At 57.4% G+C, this 20971-nt stretch overlaps 1 protein-coding gene across 2 annotated transcripts in view; it reads left to right on the forward strand.

The window, feature by feature from the left end:
- Positions 1-706: 706 nt before the first annotated feature.
- Positions 707-20971, forward strand: part of VIPR1 (vasoactive intestinal peptide receptor 1) — a 32010-nt gene continuing 11745 nt past the window's right edge. The window contains exons 1-3 of one of the 2 annotated variants that reach the window (XM_039461929.2): positions 707-957; positions 10438-10543; positions 15788-15895. In XM_039461929.2, coding sequence (XP_039317863.1) covers positions 880-957; positions 10438-10543; positions 15788-15895 — 292 coding nt within the window. In that variant the 5' untranslated portion in view covers positions 707-879. The remainder of the gene's footprint in view (positions 958-10437; positions 10544-15787; positions 15896-20971) is intronic. The other variant, XM_039461930.2, reaches the window with a different exon arrangement.

Consider the following 20971-nt stretch of genomic DNA (forward strand, 5'->3'; position numbering starts at 1 on the left):
CTGGGGACCCCGCTCCCCCATTGCAGGGACGAATAAAAGAGGAGGGGGCTGTCCCCGTGGAAGCCCAGCGCCAGACGCAGCGGCCCGGGGCCCGGGCGTCCCCAGCTGTGAAACGGGGAATGCGGGAGTAGGCCGGGGTATGTGGTTCCTTCTGGGTCCGCTGCGGAGCTGGCCGCGGGCTGGTGCAGGTCTGGCCCCCACGCGAGGGCGCTGGAACCTCAGCCCGGCCTCCCCGGGGAGGCGCCCGCCCAGCCCGCGGGTGCGGACACGCCTCCTCCCGGGAGCAGGTGCCCCGGCGCTCGAAGGGCGCCCCGCAGGTCGGCGGGAGAGGGGAGCGGGGACCCAGGGTCGGACCTCCGTCGCGCCCTGACGTCCCTCGCCGGCCGCCTCCGCGCCCCGGAGGAGTCGGGGCTGCTGGAAACGGACCGCACCGCCGACCGCCGCCAGCCCCGGCCACGTGCTCGCCCCGGGCGCGCCGGGAAAGCAGCGGCGCTTCCGTGTGGCGATCGGGCCGCGCACACCGGCCCCGCTAGGCGCACGGGTGGGAAAGCGGGGGCTGGCGGCGGCTCGCGGGGCGCGGCTCCGGGCGGGCAGGCCGAGGGGGAAGCGCGGGCGCCGTGGGGGGCCGAGGCTCCCGGGGGCCTGACCCGCCCTGGGGTGTCGGCTCGGGGCGCGCGGAGCTCTCGCTCCCGCGGTTCCCGGCCCCGCCCACACCTGCGCGGCGGCCCCGCCCCCGCCCGCCCATTGGCTGCACCCGCCGCCCGTCAGACGAGCCCCCGGGGCCCGCCCCCAGCCGAGCGGCGCCTCTTAGTGCCCGGCCCGCGCGGAACTGCTCAGTCCCCGGCGCCGCCACCGCCCGCCGCGGGCTCGGGGCCCACCATGCGCCCGCCACGTCCGCTGCCCGCCCGCTGGCTGTGCGTGCTGGCAGGTGCCCTCGCCTGCGCCCTCGGCCCGGCGGTGAGTGTGCGCCCCGCCGCCCAGATCCCAGAGTGGGGGGCTGAGGGTCGGAGGGTGAAGGGTGGGGGCGCTGGGGGTGGGGGCGCTGAGGGTGGTCGCTGAGGGTGGGGGGTTAGCGTGGGGGCTGAGGGTCGGGGGCTGAGGGTGGGGCCTGAGGGTGGGGGTTGAGGGTGGGGGTGCTGAGGGTGGGCGCTGAGGGTGGGGGGTTAGGGTGGGGGCTGAGGGTCGGGGGCTGAGAGTGGGCGCTGAGTGTGGGGGCTGAGTGGGGGCGCTGAGGGTGGGGGCTGAGGGTGGGGGGCTGAGTGGGGGCGCTGAGGGTGGGGGGGCTGAGGGTGGGCGCTGAGGGTGGGGGCTGAGGGTGGGGACGCTGAGGGTGGGGGGTTAGGGTGGGCGCTGAGGGGGGGGGCGGGAGGGGATAAGGGGGTGGCGGGAGCTGGGCCGTCTGCGCGTGTCTGTGTAAGAGAAATCGGGACACCAAGCACCTCGTCTCGCCTCCTCCCACAGCCCCAGACCGAATCTAGACTTGAAGGTTGGGATATTGGTCGTGCCCAGCCCCTCCCAGCGCAGCCTGAGACAGGCTCGGCTTCCGTGGAGGGACAGCGGGGAAGAGCGGGCCCCAGACTTGCATTCCCTGTAGTGGCTGCGGGTGTGCCGTGGGGTGGGCGGCCCGTGGCTGCAGGGTCACGTACGGTGGCCGATTGAGATAGAAGGTCTGGTACACCGCGGGTGGAAGGGAGGGTGTGAGGGTCATCCTTCGTGCAGTGCCCGTCTGGAGGTGTCTGTGGGGTGTCGGCAGCAGAACCAGTGCTGGGGGCCCCAGGATGTGAGAAGGGGTTCTTGGGATCAGATGAGTGACAGGCACACCCCTCCCTGTGCCCTCCCACCGAGCCAGAGCCCAAGGTGGAATCGGGTGGGCCGTGAGGGGCTGGGGTGGTGTGTGACAGCAGGAGCCAGGCCTGTGTGTGGAGAGCTGAGCAGGCGCCACTGCCCCCTTCCTCCTGCCTCTGCCTCCTCTCAGCATGGGTACCTGTATGCCCCTGATATGTGTGTACCCGTGTGCCCCATGTGCCCCATGTGTGGGTGTGCTGTGTGTGTCTTTGGATGGCTTACCTGGGCCATGAGGCAGATGCTGATTGAGGCAAGAGATGCTTGGGTCATCTCACTCTAGAACAGGGAGGACCTCAGCACTCATTGAGTCCTTGGAAGCCCATTTTACAGATGGGCAAAGCAAGGTCCAGAGACACGAGAGCCACATCTGTCTCCCACCAGTCAGACCTAGACAGAGGCTGATTTTCTCCCCACCCTACACTGTGAGTATTCTAGACTTGCTGCCTAGGCAGGGCCTTAAATGCCCACTCCAAGTTGGCTGGGAGAGGGTGAGGAATCTTGATTCTAGGTCATTCTAGCCCATGGTCACTTGCCTTACTATCACCCCCACCAGAGCAGGGATCTGTGTTTCCATCTAGCAGATGTCTTGAGCACCCTGGGGAGGGAGGCTCATTGCCTGTCCTAGGTGCAGACCCTCACTCCACCCATGACAGTCATGAGACCCACCCCCTGAGCACTAAAGCCTTATGAAGCTCTGTCCCCAAGGCCTCAGCCCTGGCACAGCTTGCATGAAGCCTCCAGGCCTCACCAGCAGCTCTGGCCCTCTCAACCCTGGCTTCAAGCTGCTCAGACTATTCTTGGATGAGCCAGGGGTCTTAGGACACCTGCTGACACCCCATTCCTCCATCCCGGGAGGCTTCTGAGCCCAGCGGCAGAGTGGATTCAGAGGGGCCTCCTTTCACACCAGGCCACTTCTGCTTCGTACTTCCTGAGGCAGCCCAATTCTGGATCCTCCTCGTCTTTCCACAGCTTACTCCTTTAGTGCCTGACTCTATCTCCTCCAGAAAGCCTTCTCTGATTGCTCCAGCCAAATTAACCCTTCCCCTCTAACCCAACCCTTCAGCCCTACCCTACCTCCCAGGTTGGGCTATTCTGGCTGTCCTAGGTCAGGGGCTGGGGTCTCTTACATCCCCATGTTCCTTACAGCCCAGTACAGGGGCTGAGCCCACAGAGAGAGGCGAAGGAACTCAGCCAGGACTGGGCGAGAGCAGGCTGGAGTGAGGGGCCTGCATTTCCCTCCCTGCTTTTCCCTCCTCCCCACCAGCTACCAGTGCTCCCTCATGGAATGGACACTAGGCAATCTTGCTGTAGCCGGACTCGGTGTGCCGGGGCAGGGAGGGTACCGGGAGTTATCAGAGTCATAAAATGGCAGCTGCAAAGTTCAGGTTGAAGCCCAAAGCCTTATCACTCCTGTTTATGGTGCCCTGACTTCAGCCTGGGAAGGGGAAGTCTCTGAACAGAGAGGCAAAAAAAAAAAAGGAAAGAAAACTCCAGTGTCTCAGAGGAGGAAGGCTGCCCCAAGTCCACCTGTCAAGCTCCCACTGCCCCTGTCCCTGCCCCCCAGACAGCAGGCACAGGGACTCCTCATCCAGAAGCAGAGCTGCTCAGGGCAATGAGCTAGCACGAGGCTAGTCCCAGCTACTCTGGAGGCTGAGGCAGGAGAATTGCTTGAACCCAGGAGGCGGAGGTTGCAGTGAGCCAAGATCGCACCACTGCACTCCCAGCTTGGCAACAGAGCGAGATTCTGTCTCAAAAAAAAACAAACTATTTCTGAAGAAGAAAACAACAGTTTACTCTCTCCACCACGTGTATAGTGTTTTAAATTTTTACTTTTATTTTGAATAAGCAGAGAGAATATTATAATGAATGTCTAAATACCCAATTCCTAGGTTTGACCGTTGTTAACATCTAACAATTAATATATGGTTCATTTGCTTTCTGGCTGAAGTATTTTAAGTTATAGACCTCCTGACTTTTTACCCCAAATAATTTCAGAATGCATATCTAAAACCAAAGGACATTGTTTTATGTAACTATAAGACTGTCATTACCCCTAACAAAATTGACAGGAATTGCTTAATATTCAAATATCCCCAGCCCGAAGGTGATGCAGCACCACAGGACGGGCGGTGACACTACCCAGGGCCTGTGTCTGGAGGGACTGTCCTGCGAGCTGGTGGGGAGAAGGCAGGGTGCCTCGGCAGTAAGCCTTGGGCTGGGCTCCCCTGGGCAGGACCCAGTCTTTCCGTGCAGCCCCTCTCCTGTGGCCCGTATCTCTCAGGAAGTACCTCCTGCTACCTAACTTCAGAACAAGTTATTGCTGCACAGCAGGTCACCAGAAGAGGGGGAAGAGGCCACCAAGCAACCTCCATGTACTAAGGACTCAGCCTTGTGGCTGCCTTTGCGGGAGCCCAGCCCTCTGCAGGTGGCTCCAACATCACTCAAGGGGCTGTTTATAAGCTGAGTCTTGCAAACTCCCTAGGTGTGGCCCAGGTCACAGTCAAGCAGCAGAGGGTTTAAGCTAAATGCTTAGTCTGTGTCTGCTACACCTGTTTCTTTAGCTGTCATCGCAGAGATCCTCTGCAAATAAAGGAGGCCGCCCCAAAGGAAACCTCCCAAGAAGAGCCCTTAGATGGGAGCAGGCTGAATGTCTCTGCTTGGGTTCTGCTAGTCACGAGAGCCCTTGTCCCAATACCGCTCTGAGAGGCGGGAAGTTCTCACCCCAAGCCCGGTCCTGTATCCCTGCGTCTCCCCACACCCCCCGTCTCTCACACAGCGGTTCTCTGTCTACTCTTCTACCAGAGCTCAGCCTTCCCCAAGAGGAGGCGTAGCTGGTCAAAAAAAATAATAATAATGGATTTGCAGTGGGGAGGCTTTGGGCTGCTGGCGAAGGGGTGTAAAATGCAAGGAAGAGAAGAGAAATCAGCAGGGGTGAAGGGAACTGGCAGATGTGGTGGGCGTGGCTGGCACCTGTGAGTGGGTAGACCTTCAGCCTGCCGGGGTTACGAAAGGCACCACGGCTGTGGCTAGGCTTGGGTGTGGACAGCGGGGGCAGCCTGGCACGAAGGTGGACACCAGCTTTGGCAATCACTGCTAAGCCGCTGGCCAGCTCTGGTACCAGGCTGGTGTCTTTTACATGTGACCCTCAACCTCAGTTCTAGAAGTAGTTGTTACTGTTCCTGTCCCCATTTGATAGATGAGGTTGAGTGAACTGCCCGAGTCATCCAGCCAGGAAGTAGCAGGCAATCTCATTCTGGAACCTGGGTCTAAACTGGGGTCTGTCATCTCATGAAGAGGGGCTACGGCTTCCATGGAGGGGCATGGCATGTCACATGCCACCCTGGGACTTTAGATACTTTTAAAATTAGTAAAATGTACAAATCTGAATTGACAGCACAGTGAATTGTCACATATGTGTACACCTGTGTCACCACCGCCCTGGTCAAGCTATCACACATTCCCATCACCCTGGCAGGCCGCTCATGCCACTCCGCAGTGAGTTGGAGTCTTCCTTTGACTTCCTTTCGTGCTCTCTGCAAAGCTGGGAGCGGGTTCCTCCTCTCTTTTGTGACTCCTGGATCCGTGAGCCACCTTACCTTCCTGTGCCCTTTACCCGCTCCCTCCCTGCCCTTCCCTCCTCCCGCCTTTTCTCTCCTTTCTCCTCACTGCCTCCCAATTACAAGATCTGTGCATCCTACCCACATGCAAAAGCCAGCAAGGACGAGACACTGAGCTGCCGTCCCGTGTGCCCATAATTAGTTTTCTCTCTGGCTCCTCCAGTCCTCCGTGTCTCCTTTTCACCCTGTGATTTCAGCGGGGGGCTGATGGGAGAGTACATAAGTCATGAGGTGTGAGATGGTTTCTGTAAAGGGCTGGAGTAACAGGGGAGAGGGCAAACGGAACCACTCCGAGTCCCCGGTCCTCTGCTCCCCATTCCTCTGCCTCCTCTAACAGTCACAGGCAGGGAAGGAATTAAAAAGCCCTCTTGACAAACCTCAGAAGCACAAACCATCCCTGGAGGCTCCCCAGGCTTGACAGTCTACAGGCAGTTCTTTCTCCTGCCTCACCTTATCCAGCCTGCGGCGTTCTGTGCTCCTCAGAGGGACGCTGGCTTCCTGCCGTGCTGCTTGGCTCCTCCTGCCCCAGATGATGAGGCAGTAGCTTGAGGGGACTGAACATGACCTGTAAACCTGAGCTGGGCCCACCCTGCCTTTCAGAAGCCCTCGAATCTAACAGCGCTCAGCATCCTCACGCCTCCCCCACCACCACTCCTAGCCTTTGCTCCAGGTCTCACGTAACCCCACACGGGGAGAAAAGCAGGGCTTTCTCTGCAGCCCCTCACGGGATCCTGTGCTGGACTCAACTCCGAAAAGTAAGCTTAAAGGGAGCCTGGCCCTGCAGCTGAGCTGAGGCTGGAGAGTTTTGGGCCGGGCTGGGCTCTCAGCACCTTCTTTAGGACAGTTCCTAAGCCCAGAAGAGACCTAGGCAAGACCCAAGAAGTCCAGAGCATCTCCTCCGTCCCGTCCCACGCCATGGTGTTCGCTGGATATGGGAGGTGAATGACAGGGAGTTGGCAGGAGAATCCTGAGTCTAGTTGGAGACAGGAACTAATCAAGTGTTCATTCTACCTGCCCACCCCCATCCCCCTCCTCTCTAACCCCCCTCCTCTCTAACCCCCCTCCTCTCTAACCCCCCTCCTCTCCATCCCCCCTTTATGCTCCTCCTCTCTGTGCCCCTCCTCTTTATCCCCCTCCTCTCTATACCCACTCCTCTCTATCCCCCTCCTCTCTGTGCCCCCTCCTCTCTATGACCACTGTCCCTCCAGGCTTCATCAGTTCCTGCCTGGACTGGTGCAGTAGCTTTCAGCCCCACCACCTGCAACCTGAGGGATCTTTGTGAAATGTGTATCCCCCAACCTCAGCCTCCTGCTTCAAATCTCTGTTGGCCCCCGTGGCCTAAGAGTGAAAGCTGACACTTGAAAACTGGCATTCCGAGTCCTTCCCAGTCCTTCCCAGGCTGCATCCCCCGTGTCTCCCGATGCCCCGGAACTCCTTGCTGCAGCGACACCAGGCTTCTCGCACCCTTGCATGCATCAGGCCTCTTCACGCCTCCATGCTTGTGTGCACGCCGCTCTGCTTGCTGGGGTGCTCTTACTCCACTTCTAAGTCACAGATCCTCCATGACGTACGTCTGCGGAATGAGTTCAGCCTGCCCATTCTGCAGGAATCCCAGACTCTAGCTGCATCCCACCCTGGAACACTTCCCTGGCATCAGTAGACTTGGCTATATTCAGCCAGGGAATTTTCCGACACTGTGTGCCTGGAGTCCAGAGGGATAATGAGGATGTTTAGAATAGGGAAATAAATAAGTGGGAGAGGAAGTCCAAAGTCTGCCTGAATTCCTCGGTGATAAGGACTAGAGGGAGCTGCCCTGGCCCGGTCCCTCAAAGGGCAGTGGTTGGCCAGAGGGCCGAAGGCCAGGCTGCGGAGAAAGACTGATGCAGTCCAGACCAGTGGTCAGAGACCGAGGTCCCAAATGGGAACGTGTGTTTGCCGGGTGATGTCCGGTCCCTCTTTGGGTCTCCATTTCCTCTACCCTTCTCCAGATAGGGCTCAGCACTAAACTCAACTGTGGCAAAGACAGAGCTCATCTTCCAGACCACACCCACTTTTTCATAAACACCACAGGCTTCTGCACCCACCCCTCCCTCCTCTCCAAACTGCCGCTCAGGAAGGGCGCTGCGGCTGTGCTGCTGGGGGAGCAGAGTTGGCTGGAGAAGTTGGCCCAGCACCCTTCTATCCTCAGAGTCGCAAGCAAATGCTGGCAGAAACCCTTGGCGCCCATGGTGATCGGGAAACAAATATTTATTGGCAAACTACGTGGCCATAGTCCTGGCTTAAGAGGGCCCAGAAACTGAGGGTGCCCATTGTCCTGTCCTCGGAAAGCAAAGCTGAACGCTTTTGTTTACAGCAACTGGCAGAAAACGCAGCTGATCCCAGCTGTAAAGAAAAGGTATCGGCTCACGTTGCCAGCTGTAGGGCAAGTTTCAGGCGTGGCTGCATTCGCAGCCCCAGACAATGTTAACAGGACCTGATTTTTCTCCATCTCTTCTGCCTCAGCTGTGTGGCTTTCATCCCTGTGTTCCACTTGTCAACAAGAGGTCAGCAGAAGCCCAAGCCCTTGCTTCCTTTAAGGCTTCCAGTCCACTGGGAAAAAGCAAATTCACTTGCTTAATCGCTTAATCCAAAGTCCCAGGAGGGAGCCTCCTGGCTCTGAGTAGCCTGACTCGGGCCGTGGGTCAGGCATTGTGGCCGAGAGTGCCCTGGGCGACTTAAGTCTCGGTCACATGTCAGTCTCCCGGAAGAGGGTCCATCAGAACTCCATGAACCAGAGGTAGGGAAGGAGGTAGTTTCCCAGACACAGGTGAGGACATGGCACAAGGAGGGAGAAAAGGGTGGCAGAAGGCAGAAGCGACAGGTGTCTGCTACGTCTGTCCTGCTTTCACATCACAGGATGATGAGAGGCGAGACTGGACAGGAGAATCAGGAGAGGCTGGGAAGGGGCCAGAAAGTAGAAAGAACCCTGCTGCTGGTGGGAAATGGGGTTGGGATGGTACCCTGGTGAGACAGGTGCTCCAAGACAGACCAATGATGGGACACAAGGCAGAGTGGCCAGGACCCAGGTTCCTCTTCCAGAAGCCACCTCTGAGATCTACCTGGCCACTCCTCCCCCTATACTTGAGGATGAACCAGCCACAAATCCCTGGAGACATATCAGGGATATGTCAAATCCCTGAGCATGTCAGCCTAGTAACCCTTATGGGAAAGAGAGGAAGCACATGACCCCAAAGAGGAGCCACAGACAGAGTTTCCTTGAAGTCTCCTATCTTTTAACAGTTATACGAATAACTGTATCAAGCTTCATCACAACACTGTGTTACTTTCAGTAAGTTGTGAATGACTTCCCAGCTAGTGTCCTTACCCCTGCTGGCTGGTAAAGGTGCAGGACGAATCTGGCGTTCACGCGTGGCTTCCGGGGCAATGGCACGCAGGCAGGTGGGGTCAGGGCGCTGGGGAATCTGAAGGAGTCCTGGAGACGGAGGCCCTCCCTGGACCTGGGCAAGCTCAACCCTGGTGCTGGCTGCTTCTGGGAGAGCTGGACTCCAGGTGGCCTGTGAGACAGAGGCTCCACCACCGAGCCCTCAGCAGGAACGAGAGCTGCCAGGGTGGAGGGGCGTGGTGCGCACCCTTAGGTGCACTTCAGCCTGGGCCCCTCTCCCTCTGGCTGGCTGGCTGCCAGCGGGGATGCACATCCCAGTAGATGGAGCTGATTTACTTAGAACAGTGGTCAAAGTACTAAGCACTTTGATGCCTGCAGGCCAGGAGGGACCCCCTGAAAGGAAGGCCCCCCCCCCACCTATGTTCTTCCCACAGATCCACTTCAAGAAAGCTCTAAGTCAGCAGGGAGGTGGTTGAGGCCCATATAGCTTACAGAGAAACTGAGGCCCAGGGAGGCAAGGACTCTGTCACAGGGTGGGCGGGACACGTTGGAGGAGACGCTGAGAACGTCCGATTCTGGATGGTCTCGCTGGACTCTCTCCTATGGCCCTGGTGGAAACTGACATTGTCCTCCCCAGGCAGAGATGGGGGAGCTGGTGTGGGGTTGCCGGGGCCAGCAGCCACTCTTCTAAAGCCACAGACGCAGAAGCTGCTGCCAGCCCACTTTCTCCACGGAGGCCTTCACCCACCCTAACCCACCTAAGAGCTCCCACGACCTGTTTTTTCTGGCTGTTCCTAGACATCCATCACCCCACCCACATGTCTTCCCCAAGGTCAGCATCCCCTGTCACACTGGTCTGACCCTGCTCCCAGGCCAGGGTTAGGGAGGGGAGAGGAGAAGCTTGGGCTTTTCCATCCCTTCTCTCCGTCTTCCAGAGGCAGAGGAAGCCTGCTGGGGTCCTCAGGGGACTCTCTTCCTTAAACCTCCCCACCCTCAGCAGATCTGGTATAGCTTGAATTATTTAGAGACCGAAAAGGAGGCAGGTGAGGTCTGGGCAAGGAAGGCCACAGTCCCCTTCCCAGCCTGGTGACCCGGGGACTGAGCACAAGATACTGGAATGACAGGGCTGGAAAATCAGCTAGACTCCTGGATTCTTCCCAGGCCTGGCCCTGAGAGCCAGAGGCCAGTATCCAGCTCCACGTAACAGTAATGGCATGAGCTGGTCCCTCACCAGGGAAACCGAGAGAGGGACAGAGGACACTCAAGCCAAGCTGGAGAGTGGCCGAGTCCAGAGGCAGCTCCGGCCTCTGAGAGGACACCCTCTTACCGCTGTCTGGGGTTGTGCCACCCGCAAAGAGACGACGCTGTCGCAGCTGCAGCACTGTTGCGGGAGCCAGCAAGGAGCTGAGGCAGGGTCCTCAGGGCCCACCCAGGCTGGGACAATGACAGCAGGTTGGGGGAGATTCGGGTCAGGCTCCAATTTGGGTCTGGGGTTGGGACCTCCTCCAGGAAGGGCAGGTGTAGCCCAGGGGTGGGCCTGGTGCGCCTGAGTCTGTGGACGAGGCTATCGGCCCTTCCTGTCTCTGTCCCCAGGGCGGCTGGGCGGCCAGGCTGCAGCAGGAGTGTGACTATCTGCAGATGATCGAGGTGCAGCAGAAGCAGTGCCTGGAGGAGGCCGAGCTGGAGAACGAGACAGCAGGTGAGGCCCCCACGAGCAGAGTGGGGCTGCGCGCCCCCAAAAGCCTGCGTTTCCTCATGTCGTGACTGGGATCCAGGTCACGTCCATTCCATATTTGTTGGATGATGGTGATGAGAGGCTGGGGAGCCAGATGGAAGAAGAAAGGGGCTAACAGGCCTTCACTTTCCCATCACCCCACCCGAGGTCTGGGGAACCCCCAGCCAGGCTGAGGAGGACCAACTAAACTGGGGCTCTGCCAAGTACATGGAGCCAACTCTGCCTTTGGGGGTCCCTTAGCCCTCCAGGAAAAGCGAAGATGTCCATGGCTGCTACCCACCCAGGACGCGAGGCCAGGGTGTTGTGTGGTGGGGACCTGTGAGCAGTGCAGGGAAGGCAGTTTCCAGGAACCCCTGGAGCTGGCATGGGGAGAACTAGCCCCAAAATACCACACTCCAGGATCAGAGCATTGTACTGCATCTCCGGGGAAGAAGAGGGGACGTTCAGTCACAGTATATGACCTCCGCAGGGACCGTGTGGAAGCTCAAAGCCATATTGGTGATCCAGAGCAAGAAGGGGCAGGAGTTTTGTCTGCACAGATGTGAAACCCTCACCACAGGCAATCCTCAGTCTGGAAACTGAGGCCCACTCCTTCCTCTCAACCCCAGGCTCAGGCTCTGCCACACCCAGAGGACAGTGACCACACACACACAAACACACACACACACACACACACACACACACACACAGGCCCAGCCCCTAAGCATACACACACAGGCACACACACTGGGCTCCCCATCCCAACCCGCCCTGAGTGGCCAGTGAACCATCGGCTCGCTGTTTGGCTGATGAGCCAAGTCGAGGTCAGCCCCGCAGCTGAGCACATGAGGGCCCAGCCACTCCTCAGGGGGCGGGAGGGCTCCACCTGGCAGTGTGAGGAGCGTGCCCCCCTGGCTAGACTGGACAGTGGTGCTGTCAGTGCAGATGACAGCACCCCCCTTTCGGCTCAGCAGCCCAGGTTCGAATGGGTGGAATTCCTTGGTAGCACTTGACCTAGACTTGGAGGGGTGAACAGGTTTGGGGAAACAGAGAGGCTGGAAAGGTGGGAGGTGCCAAGGCTGACTTCTCATAAGGAGTGGGCGTGGCTGTCAGGTTCAAGTCTCACTGCCAGGGAGGGCGGCCTGGCGCGTCTGGGCTGGAGGCAGTGAGGCGGCTCCCTCTGCTCCGGGCCTCCGTCCCAGGCCATCTCCTCTCCCCGAGGCTCAGCCTCCAGTTATGTAACAGCCCTGCTCAGGAGCAGGGAGCATCTTTACGTCTTCCTGGCTCCCTAGTTCCCCTTCCGGCTCCCTCTTCTTGGCCCTGGTGCCCAGGCTGCCTGCCTCCTCCTCTGCAAGTGAATATGTATAGGCTCACGGACGGGCCTTGCCAACCCCGGTCTCAAAGCAGGACAATGCTTTGACTCTAGGGCCCAGAGACCGAGGCATGGGTCACAGGTGTCTGAACCTGCCCCCTACCTGCAGGCCCCGCCCACCCCACCAGTGCAGAGAGCCAGGCCCAGGTGCAGACAGGCACACCTGCCAGGCCTGGGGCAGGCCACCCTCGTGATTCCGATGAGGTCACTCCTGGCACAGCGTGCCCATGGAGTGCCAACACCCTGTGGCCAGCAGCCACACTGGGATGCAGAGAAGGGCCAGTGTGGGTTGTGGCCGTGGGTCCGCCCGTGGCCTTGCGTGGGGCGCTGCACCTGTGCCTCTGGGGTCTATCGCTCTGCGTCTGACTCTGAGTAACTATGTGAGTCAAAACCGTGTGTCTGTTGAAGCCTGGACACTTGCCATCTCTGGACACGCCTGGATGTGTCTGCCCGGTGGCCGTGTCTCGTGTGTCGGCTTGCGTGTCTATCAGTGTGCTGTCTCATGTGTCGGCTTGCATGTCTATCAGTGTGACGGCGGCACACCCTGGCCCGTCTGTCTCCACAGCTCTGTCTCTGTGAGCTGCGTGTCTCTCTGCCCATTGCACAGAGAGCATCTTTCTACGGTCTTTCTGTTGTTTCCTTTCTGTGTTCCACGTGCATGTTTGTGCTCCTGGCGTTCCGTGGACCGGCACGGACACGTCAGTGTGTGTATCTCTGTGTGCACACAAATCCACAACGTGGTGCAGCAGGGGCCCCACCTCGCTTGCCTCACCACCCCTGACCCCAGGCTCTGGGTTGGGTTTTCCTGTGGGGTCACAGTCCACCCGTGGGCACACATAGCCAGCCTGGGCCCTGAATTTCTGTAGGCCTGGTGACTTGTGTGATGGGACCTGTGGAGCCTTGTTAGGCCATGCACAGAGGAAATACTCCCAGTGCCCAGCCCGGGACAACAGGTTGTTCCAGGCACCAGGTATATTCGCATCTGTCCCCCGTCCCTGCTCCCCCAGCCACGCCCCTCATACTGGCCTCCCGTCCTGCTCCCCTGCCCTGCCGGCTGCCCCACACCCCAGCACCAGTTCCCAGACCAGCCTTGGTTGTGCTGAGATTTCTTGAGGCCAAGTGTGGCCTCCCCAAGGGCAGGGCCTGGTTTCCTCTCTTCTGTGTCACCGCACTGAAGCAGAGCACGGGACCAGAGGCTCAGCCCCAGGTTCACTCCCTGGCCCGGACTGGCAGCCAGAGGTTTACAGAGCCCAAAGTCTGGCAGGGACCCAGACACAGTAGCCAGCCTACATAACAGGATATGCCCGGCGCTGTCAGAGAGGGGTAAACAAAGTCCAGCAGCAACCCAATTCCCCGAGAAATGACAGCAGCCCTTCCAGCCAGGACGAGAGGAAATGTGTGAACGACCAAGCCTCTCACCAGCACCGTGGCCTGGAGCGGGCTGTCTGATTACGCTCTGCCTCCACTTCCTCATCTGCGAAATGGAAGCTTTGCATAAGTCATTCATCTAAAGCGCTCAGAACAGAGCCTGGCGCATGCAAAGGTTATGTAAGTGTTTGCTGATATTCATAACAGGGTATTGAACCCCCAGCAGGGTTTGACCAACCTGAAGTGCATCTACTCGGCCTTCAGAGAGGCTGGCCCAGAACGGAAGAGGGATTGGCAGCCAACTTGAGGCCACAAGAGCCCTCAAGCCAGGCCGGGGGGAAGCACTCAGGGTCCATGAGCAAGGGAGGCTGCAGTCTCCCGCCAGGCCCTGGGGGCCCAGGTGTCCTCCTCAGCCGTTGGCCACAGGTACGGCCAGACTGCTGCAGCCCCAGAAGGTGCCCCTCACTGTGTCCAGCCTGCTCCAATGCACAGAGTCCCCAGGATCTTCCCCAAGTAAGGACATCCCTTCACCTCCTCTGCCCAGACCCCCTTCTTGGGAATTCGGGAACTTTCGGACCTGAGCTGGGCTGGGCTGGGCTGGACTTGGCCCAGCTGGCGTTGACTTTGGCCCAGGGGTTGGGTTTTCTGAGCAAACCTATGAGACTGGCAGGATTGCAAAGAGACAATTAAGCCTCCTGCATGGGAGGGTCCAAAGCAGTCCTAGTCCCTCAGGGGCGTGCAGCTCCTGAGCAGAGTAAATGATGGCATTTGCATGTACCTATTAAAGCAGACCCCTGGAGACCCCACTGTGGACCTTGCGCTGGCCAGGCTCTGAGAGCTGTGGCAGAGAACGCAGCCACCGGGCAGGTTCCCCTGCACCTGCCCCTGCCTGTTCTCCATCACAATTCACCCTCCGACTGAGTTGGGGGAGTCTGTGTTGTTCAAAAACTAGGTGGGGCCGGGCGTGTGGCTCACACCTGTAATCCCAGCAATCTGGGAGGCTGAGGCAGGCAGATCACTGGAGGTCAGGAGTTCGATACCAGCCTGGCCAACATGGTGAAACCCTGTCTCTACTAAAAATACAAAAATTAGCTGGATGTGGTGGCGGGCACCTGTAATCCCAGCTACTCAGGAGGCTGAGGCAGGAGAATAGCTTGAAGCTGGGAGGCGGAGGTTGCAGTGAGCCGAGATCGTGCCATCGCACTCCAGCCTGGGTGACAGAGCGAGACTCTGTCTCAAAACGAAAAAGAACTATGGACCCCAATATACCCATCACCCCATCATAAACACCCCCTTTTTGTAACAAACATTTTCCAATGCCTCCGTTACTATCATAATACAAAATTCAGGACACAGACCTATCCACTTTACTAAAAATAATGTTCTAGCTACACTGTAAAATAAATATTAAAAGGAAAGTAATTTATAAGAAAATACCATGTACATATTCAAGCATAATCACACTAAAAGAAGACATCGTCTGAAGGCTGTAGCTACAGATATAAATCCTGGCAGTGTGAGAGCCACAGATGCAGACTGATGCCCACAGGTGTCGCCTCAGTGACTCCAGCGTCCAAAACCTTGAACCACCCACAGTGAAGTTCAGAACGAAACAAAATGCCATCTTCCCTCCCTTTTCTCCGTGGTTCTGTTTCTGAAAAACTCCATGTATGTTAAACTTGTGCAATAAATAGCTTGTGTTGGCCGGACCAGGTGGGTCATGCCTGTAATCCCAGCACTTTGGGAGTCAGGCGAATCACTTAAGGTCAAAAGTTCGAGACCAGCCTAGCCAAAATGGTAAAACCCCATCTCTACTAAAAATGCAAAACTTAGCTGGGTGTGGTGGTGTGGGCCTGTAGTCCCAGTTACTGAGGAGGCTGAGGCAGGAGAATTACTTGACCAGGAAGGCGGAAGTTGCAGTGAGCTGAAATTGTACCACTGCACTCCAGCCTGGGCAAGAGAGCAAGATTCCGTCTCAATAAATAAATAGTAACCTAAATGGCTTATGTTTATATGTAAAATAGTGAAAGAGTCCAGGCTGCGTTCATTACAAAAGGTTTTCACCTATACAAATGCCCGGTGGCTCATCTGGAAGCCATGCAGAATGTGAGAAAATTCATCCCTGTGCAGAGTGCAGGAGCTGCCAGTCTGGCATCCCTGGTGGCTGCCAGTCAGATGCCAGTGAGGGCTGCCAGTCAGATGCCAGTGAGGCCCCCCAGTTGCTGCAACAATCAAAACCCCCACCGGCATCCCCAGGCACACTCCATCCTCGCCAAGGACGAAGGAACTGTGGTCAGGCCTCCTTCCTGCCTCCGTCAGGACGGGCCCCGTGCGGCCTGGGCAGGGCTGTGCCTCCCCTCGCAGAATGGAGGCTCCTTGAGGTGGGAGCCTGGCAGGAGGAGGATGAGAGTGGGAGCCTTTGGGCTCAGGCCCCGGCTCTGGGGGCAGCTGCACCTGCTGACCCGTGTGTCCTCTGCCTTCCCCCACAGGCTGCGGCAAGATGTGGGACAACCTCACCTGCTGGCCCGCCACCCCCCGGGGCCAGGTCGTTGTCTTGGCCTGTCCCCTCATCTTCAAGCTCTTCTCCCCCATTCAAGGTAAGAGCGCCGGGTGGAAGAGGTGATGTGAGTGGGCCGGCTGCAGTGGGGACTCACCTCTCAGGAAGGGGAAAGGCAAAGGAGAGGTCAGAGGGGCTGGAGCAATCCGAGGGACCCCTGGCAGAGAGGCAACGGTGCTGGGTCTCTAAAGAACCCGTGGGAGTGGATTAGCTCTTCACATGAAGATAAGCATGTGGGCAAGGCTCACTAAATATTTGCTCAGCCATTGATAACTGATTGACTGACAGGTCCTTGACTACATGATGGCTCCCACAGCCCTGTTATCTTGGGCTGGTCGTGATTCATGATGCCTGGCTCCGTGAAGTCACCACGTGACTTTGCTTACACACCTTGTCGTGTTCTACTTCAGTGAGTGTCCACATACAAGGCAGAAGAGAAAGGGGGGCCTCTCGAGCACGTGGGCTTTCTTGCTAGTGAGTCATTGAGGTTCACAATATAGATTCAGTCATTCTTCTGTGCAGTGGATGGAACGCCTGCCGGTGTGCCAGGCACTAGGCTGGACAGACAGTTGGGAGAGGAATAGACAGCCCCTGGGGCTGCTGGCACTGTAACTGGAGAGGCATGTGGGAGACAGACAGATTTATCACCAAGAATGAAAGTGCCGGACGAGGGAATGAGGGGTGTGGGACCCGCTTAAGGCAGGGCTTCACAAGCAGCCCCTCTCTGAGGAGCTGGTTCCTCAGCTGCACTCTGAAGAGCTGCAGGTGAGCAAGAGCACCAGGTAAAGATCCCACATTGCGGGGAATTAAGAGAGAGAATCAGCAGTGGCCAGAGCAGAGAGAACTCCGGGAGGGAGGGAAGGAGGCCGGGAAGGGAGGCACAGGTGGGCCGAGGCCAGGCCACACCTCGAGGACGGAGGCGAAGATTTGAGTTTTCTCCTAAGTCCGGCGAGAAGTGGGGGGCTTTAAGCAGGCGGCTGACGAAGCCCAAGTTAGGCTTTTGACTTCTAACCGGTTTCTAGGCGTGAAAGGCAGGCAGGAAATGCTGATGGTTTGAATTCAGGTAGTGAGCTCTGTGGGAGTGGATGAGGGTGAGGGAGGCTGGGGAGGAAGCCAGCAGGCCCCGCCTAGGCTCGGGTGTAACGAGCCCTGGGGAAGAAAACACGGAGGGAGGAGCAGATCTGGAGGGGGCGCCTCATGAGGAGCAGAACCCAGATAATCATTCAGAGAGCCAGCAGAAAACCCAGGCGTCCCCCATTCCAGGTGGCCTTCTCCTGCCTGGACCCGGGTCCCTGCTTGTGAAGTGGGGATGGCAGTAGCCCCTAGGGTCTCTTTGGGGTGGCCGGTTTGCCCCCAGTACCTGGTGTTGTGACCTCAGTGGGGAAAGACAGACCTTGAAACCCTCCTGAGGAGTCCAGGGGGTCACAGCCGTGCCATACATAGTCCAGGCGGCACCCACCTGGCCCCAGCTGCCTCCTCCGAGGACACCCGGTGCCTGGGCAGATAAGAGGGGAGCTCCTCAGGCCGGCCTCACGGTGCACCCCGTCACTGAGCCTGGAAACCCGCCTTCTCTCTGGCCCCTGGGAGCACCAGCTCATTCCCTTTCTCCCTGACACTAACTGCATTCCTGCCCACGGCGCTTCCTTCTGTCCCTGCTGGAACGTGTCAGGGCAGCTCCTTCCCTTGAGAACCACCATCTGACTAACCCTGGGGCTGCCGGCATCAGTGGGGCCCTGTGGTGCCTTTGGACTGACAATAAAAAGGCAGCCCTTCCTCAGGCAGAGATGACCTCTCACTGGAGCCCACCTAGTGCAAGCAGAATGTTCCTACGGCCAGATGCCCTTGTGCAGTGAACAACTCACACAGCTATACTCTGTGGGCCTGGTCCCTAAAAACGGGGGAGAGAAATAGGAGAGTGAGATTCAGGACTGAAAGCAGAAAAAAGAGGGTGTTCTCCTGAGCAAGTAGATGAAGAAGGTGTGGGCAGCCAACCTCAAATTCCAGAGAGGAAGGTTTGCAAGGGTGGGGCAGGGGCGGTGTGCACCAGCTCACACCCTTTTAGATAGCAGGACCGGGAAGAGGCATGCCCCGGAAGGGACCTGGTTCCACAGGGAAAGCTTACAGAAGGAAGATAAAACTTCTGTGGAGCGTTAGGCAGAAGGCATCCACCTAGGCTGGATGAAATACTGAAGGAGGGAGTTTCGCCAGGCGCACGACAGCACCGAACGTGCATGGTGGCTCACTTGTTCACGTTTGTTTTCATTGTTTGAGATGGAGTCTCGCTCTTCGCTCAGGCTGGAGTGCAGTGGCACCGTCTTGGCTCACTGCAACCTCCGTCTTCTGGGTTCGAGTGATTCTCCTGCCTCAGCCTCCCAAGGAGCTGAGAGGACAGGTGCCCGCCACCACACCCGGCTAATCTTTGTATGTTTAGAAGAGACGGGGTTTCACTGTATTGGCCAAGCTGTTTTCGAACTCCTGACTGCATGATCTTCCCAGACTTGCTGTGTGACCATGAGCAAGTCACTTAACCTCTCTTAGCCTTGGGATCCCCATTTTTTGGTGGGATAATAAAAACTGAGTCTATTCTAGCCTCAACACATTAATGTTTACCTTAACACTCCACACACACACGCCACTACACACACTACACACACATACACACACATACACACACACACACACACTACACACACATGGCATGTGAAGCTGCTGTGTGCATGCCACAGTTACCCAGGCTTGCTGGCATAATTCATGATGCTGGATGCTTGCTGCGTCACTGGGCCTGGACTCCTCAAGCCCTGGTCACTCTGGTGAGTACGGAGCCCAAAGCTTCAGTGTCCGAGCTTCAACGCTGGGTGACTTTGGCCTTAACTCTTTTTTTTTTTTTTTTTTTTTTTTTTCTGAGACAGAGTCTTGCTCTGTCACCCAGGCTGGAGTGCAGTGGTGCAATCTCGGCTCACTGCAACCTCCACCTCCTGGGTCCAAGCAATTCTCCTGCCTCAGCCTCCTGAGTAGCTGGGATGTTGGAAATAGATGCTTCGTGCCTCAAAGAAAAATTAACACTGAGACAAAGGATTTTTCAGCAATGCAATTTTTACTTCCTAGACTGCAAGAAGGTACCCTCGCTAGCCATCGTGCCATGAGAGTACAATGAACAAAGGAAAAACAGACAAATGTATCCCTTGCACATTTGGGGTCGTCCTTACTGCTGTGTCTGAGCTCTGTTGGCTGGAGCCAGACCTCAAAATCTAAACTAAAACCCAACTGGCTAACAACTTAAAACTTTTCTAAACAGGTAAAAGCCATGGAGAGCTGGGACATGCCTGTGAGCACGTCCAGCACAGATATCTTGGTTAAAGTACAAGGACACAGAACATACTACGTGCCTGTAAGCATGGCATGTCCAACAGCTATATAGGATAGGGCTTCACAAAGTTATTAGCACACTTATTCTTTAACAAGAAAGGAAACTTTTAAAAGGCACTTTTCTACTTCCCACATGAGATTACAGGCGTGTGCCACCACACCCGGCTAATTTTTACATTTTTAATAGAGACAGGGTATCACCATGTTGGCCAGGCTGGTCTTGAACTCCTAACCTCATGATCTACCCGCCTCAGCCTCCCAAACTGCTGGGATTACAGGCCTGAGCCACCACACCCAGCCTGTAACCCTCTTTTCTACCTGCCCAAGCCTGGTAGGGGCAAGTCTTCGAAAGAAACAGATTGTGGGTGGGAGCCAGGACCTCAGCTGCCTGCAACTGGGGCTGAGGAAGGGCCTGCCCTTTGATGAGGGCTGGGCTGAAGGCTCTGGGCCAGGCCTACCTCTGGCCGCAATGATGGGAAGCTGAGCAGGGCACACGGGGCAGCTGAAGGCTTTTCTACCATCCTGGCAACCTCTTGCAGCAGTGAGGTTGGGAGCCCTGGGCAGAAAAGGGGATGCTGAGGCAGGAAACGCCCAGGCAATGCCCCTCCTCAGCCACATCCTTCCTGCCCTCCCTGGACCATGTGATGGAAAGGGACCCAGCCCACGGCTGCTCTCTCCTGGCTGTCCCATCCCCACCCCAGGCCGTCCCTCCATTCTTCATCCATGAAACTGGGTGACAAGTCCTCTTTCTAAGGGTTGCCAGGAGGATTTACAGAAATGGTGAATATGGAATAACCTGGTATATTCTGAGCACACGGCAAAGTTTGGAAATAAACACACGTGCCCGGTTACCCTTCCTGAGCTCACAGGACAGACTGACCCTCCCACTGCTCGGCATCTGGCCACTGAAATAAGGTCTCAGGTCACCTCCATGCAGGTGAGAACCAAGCTTACCTGGCAGGACTCTGGAGGCCCGACCAGCAGCATCCTGTCCTCTCTGTGTGGCCCTGGGCAAGTAACCAGCCTCTTGGGGCCTCCACTTCTCAACTGTGAAATGGAGTTACCCTCCTCACTGGATGGTTGAGGAAATTAAACACGATGTGTCAAAAGTGCTCTAACCAGCGCTGCATTTGCAAGGTGCTCAAAACCCGTCGTGGTGATGAGCCTGACCAGGTGCTGCCGCTGATGAAGGCAACGGTGGTGACGGCGGCAGTGATGAACGGGTACTGAGATGGGGAAGCAAGATTCTTCTCTGGCTCATCGACTTTCTGTTCAGCCCATCTTCTCCCTCTCAGAGGAGAGGACACCTCCCCAGTGCTGGAGAGTGGGGAGCCTCAGTGGCGCCTCTCGCCTCGCATCCCCTTAGCGGTCCTGTGCCTTGCTGCAGCTCGGAGCCTCCAAGGACAGTGGACATGCAGCTGCCCTGGAGCCTCTGCTTGTTCCAGCCCCAAGCCCCTGCCTTGCTGTGCTGCCTGATTCCCCGTCACATGGCTTTGTCCGCACAGGTTTCGCTGCCAGGAACTCCCTGCTTCTCTATTCGTGAGGATTTAGGATCTGCACGCTTATCAGGTGTTCCCCAAACCCCATCCCTCCTCACTCCCTTCTCCCTCCTTCCTCTTCCTGCCACCCGCCCCTCAATCCAAGGATGGCTCAACCCGCACCCAACCCCACCTGGCAGCACCTCAAATCACAGTCCCCTCCAGCAACAGATGTTGCTCAGCCTTGCTCCCGCTTCAGCAGCACATCTGAG

The sequence above is a fragment of the Saimiri boliviensis genome, chromosome 9 (genome assembly GCF_048565385.1).
Source record: "Saimiri boliviensis isolate mSaiBol1 chromosome 9, mSaiBol1.pri, whole genome shotgun sequence".
Classification (NCBI taxonomy): Eukaryota; Metazoa; Chordata; class Mammalia; order Primates; family Cebidae; genus Saimiri; species Saimiri boliviensis.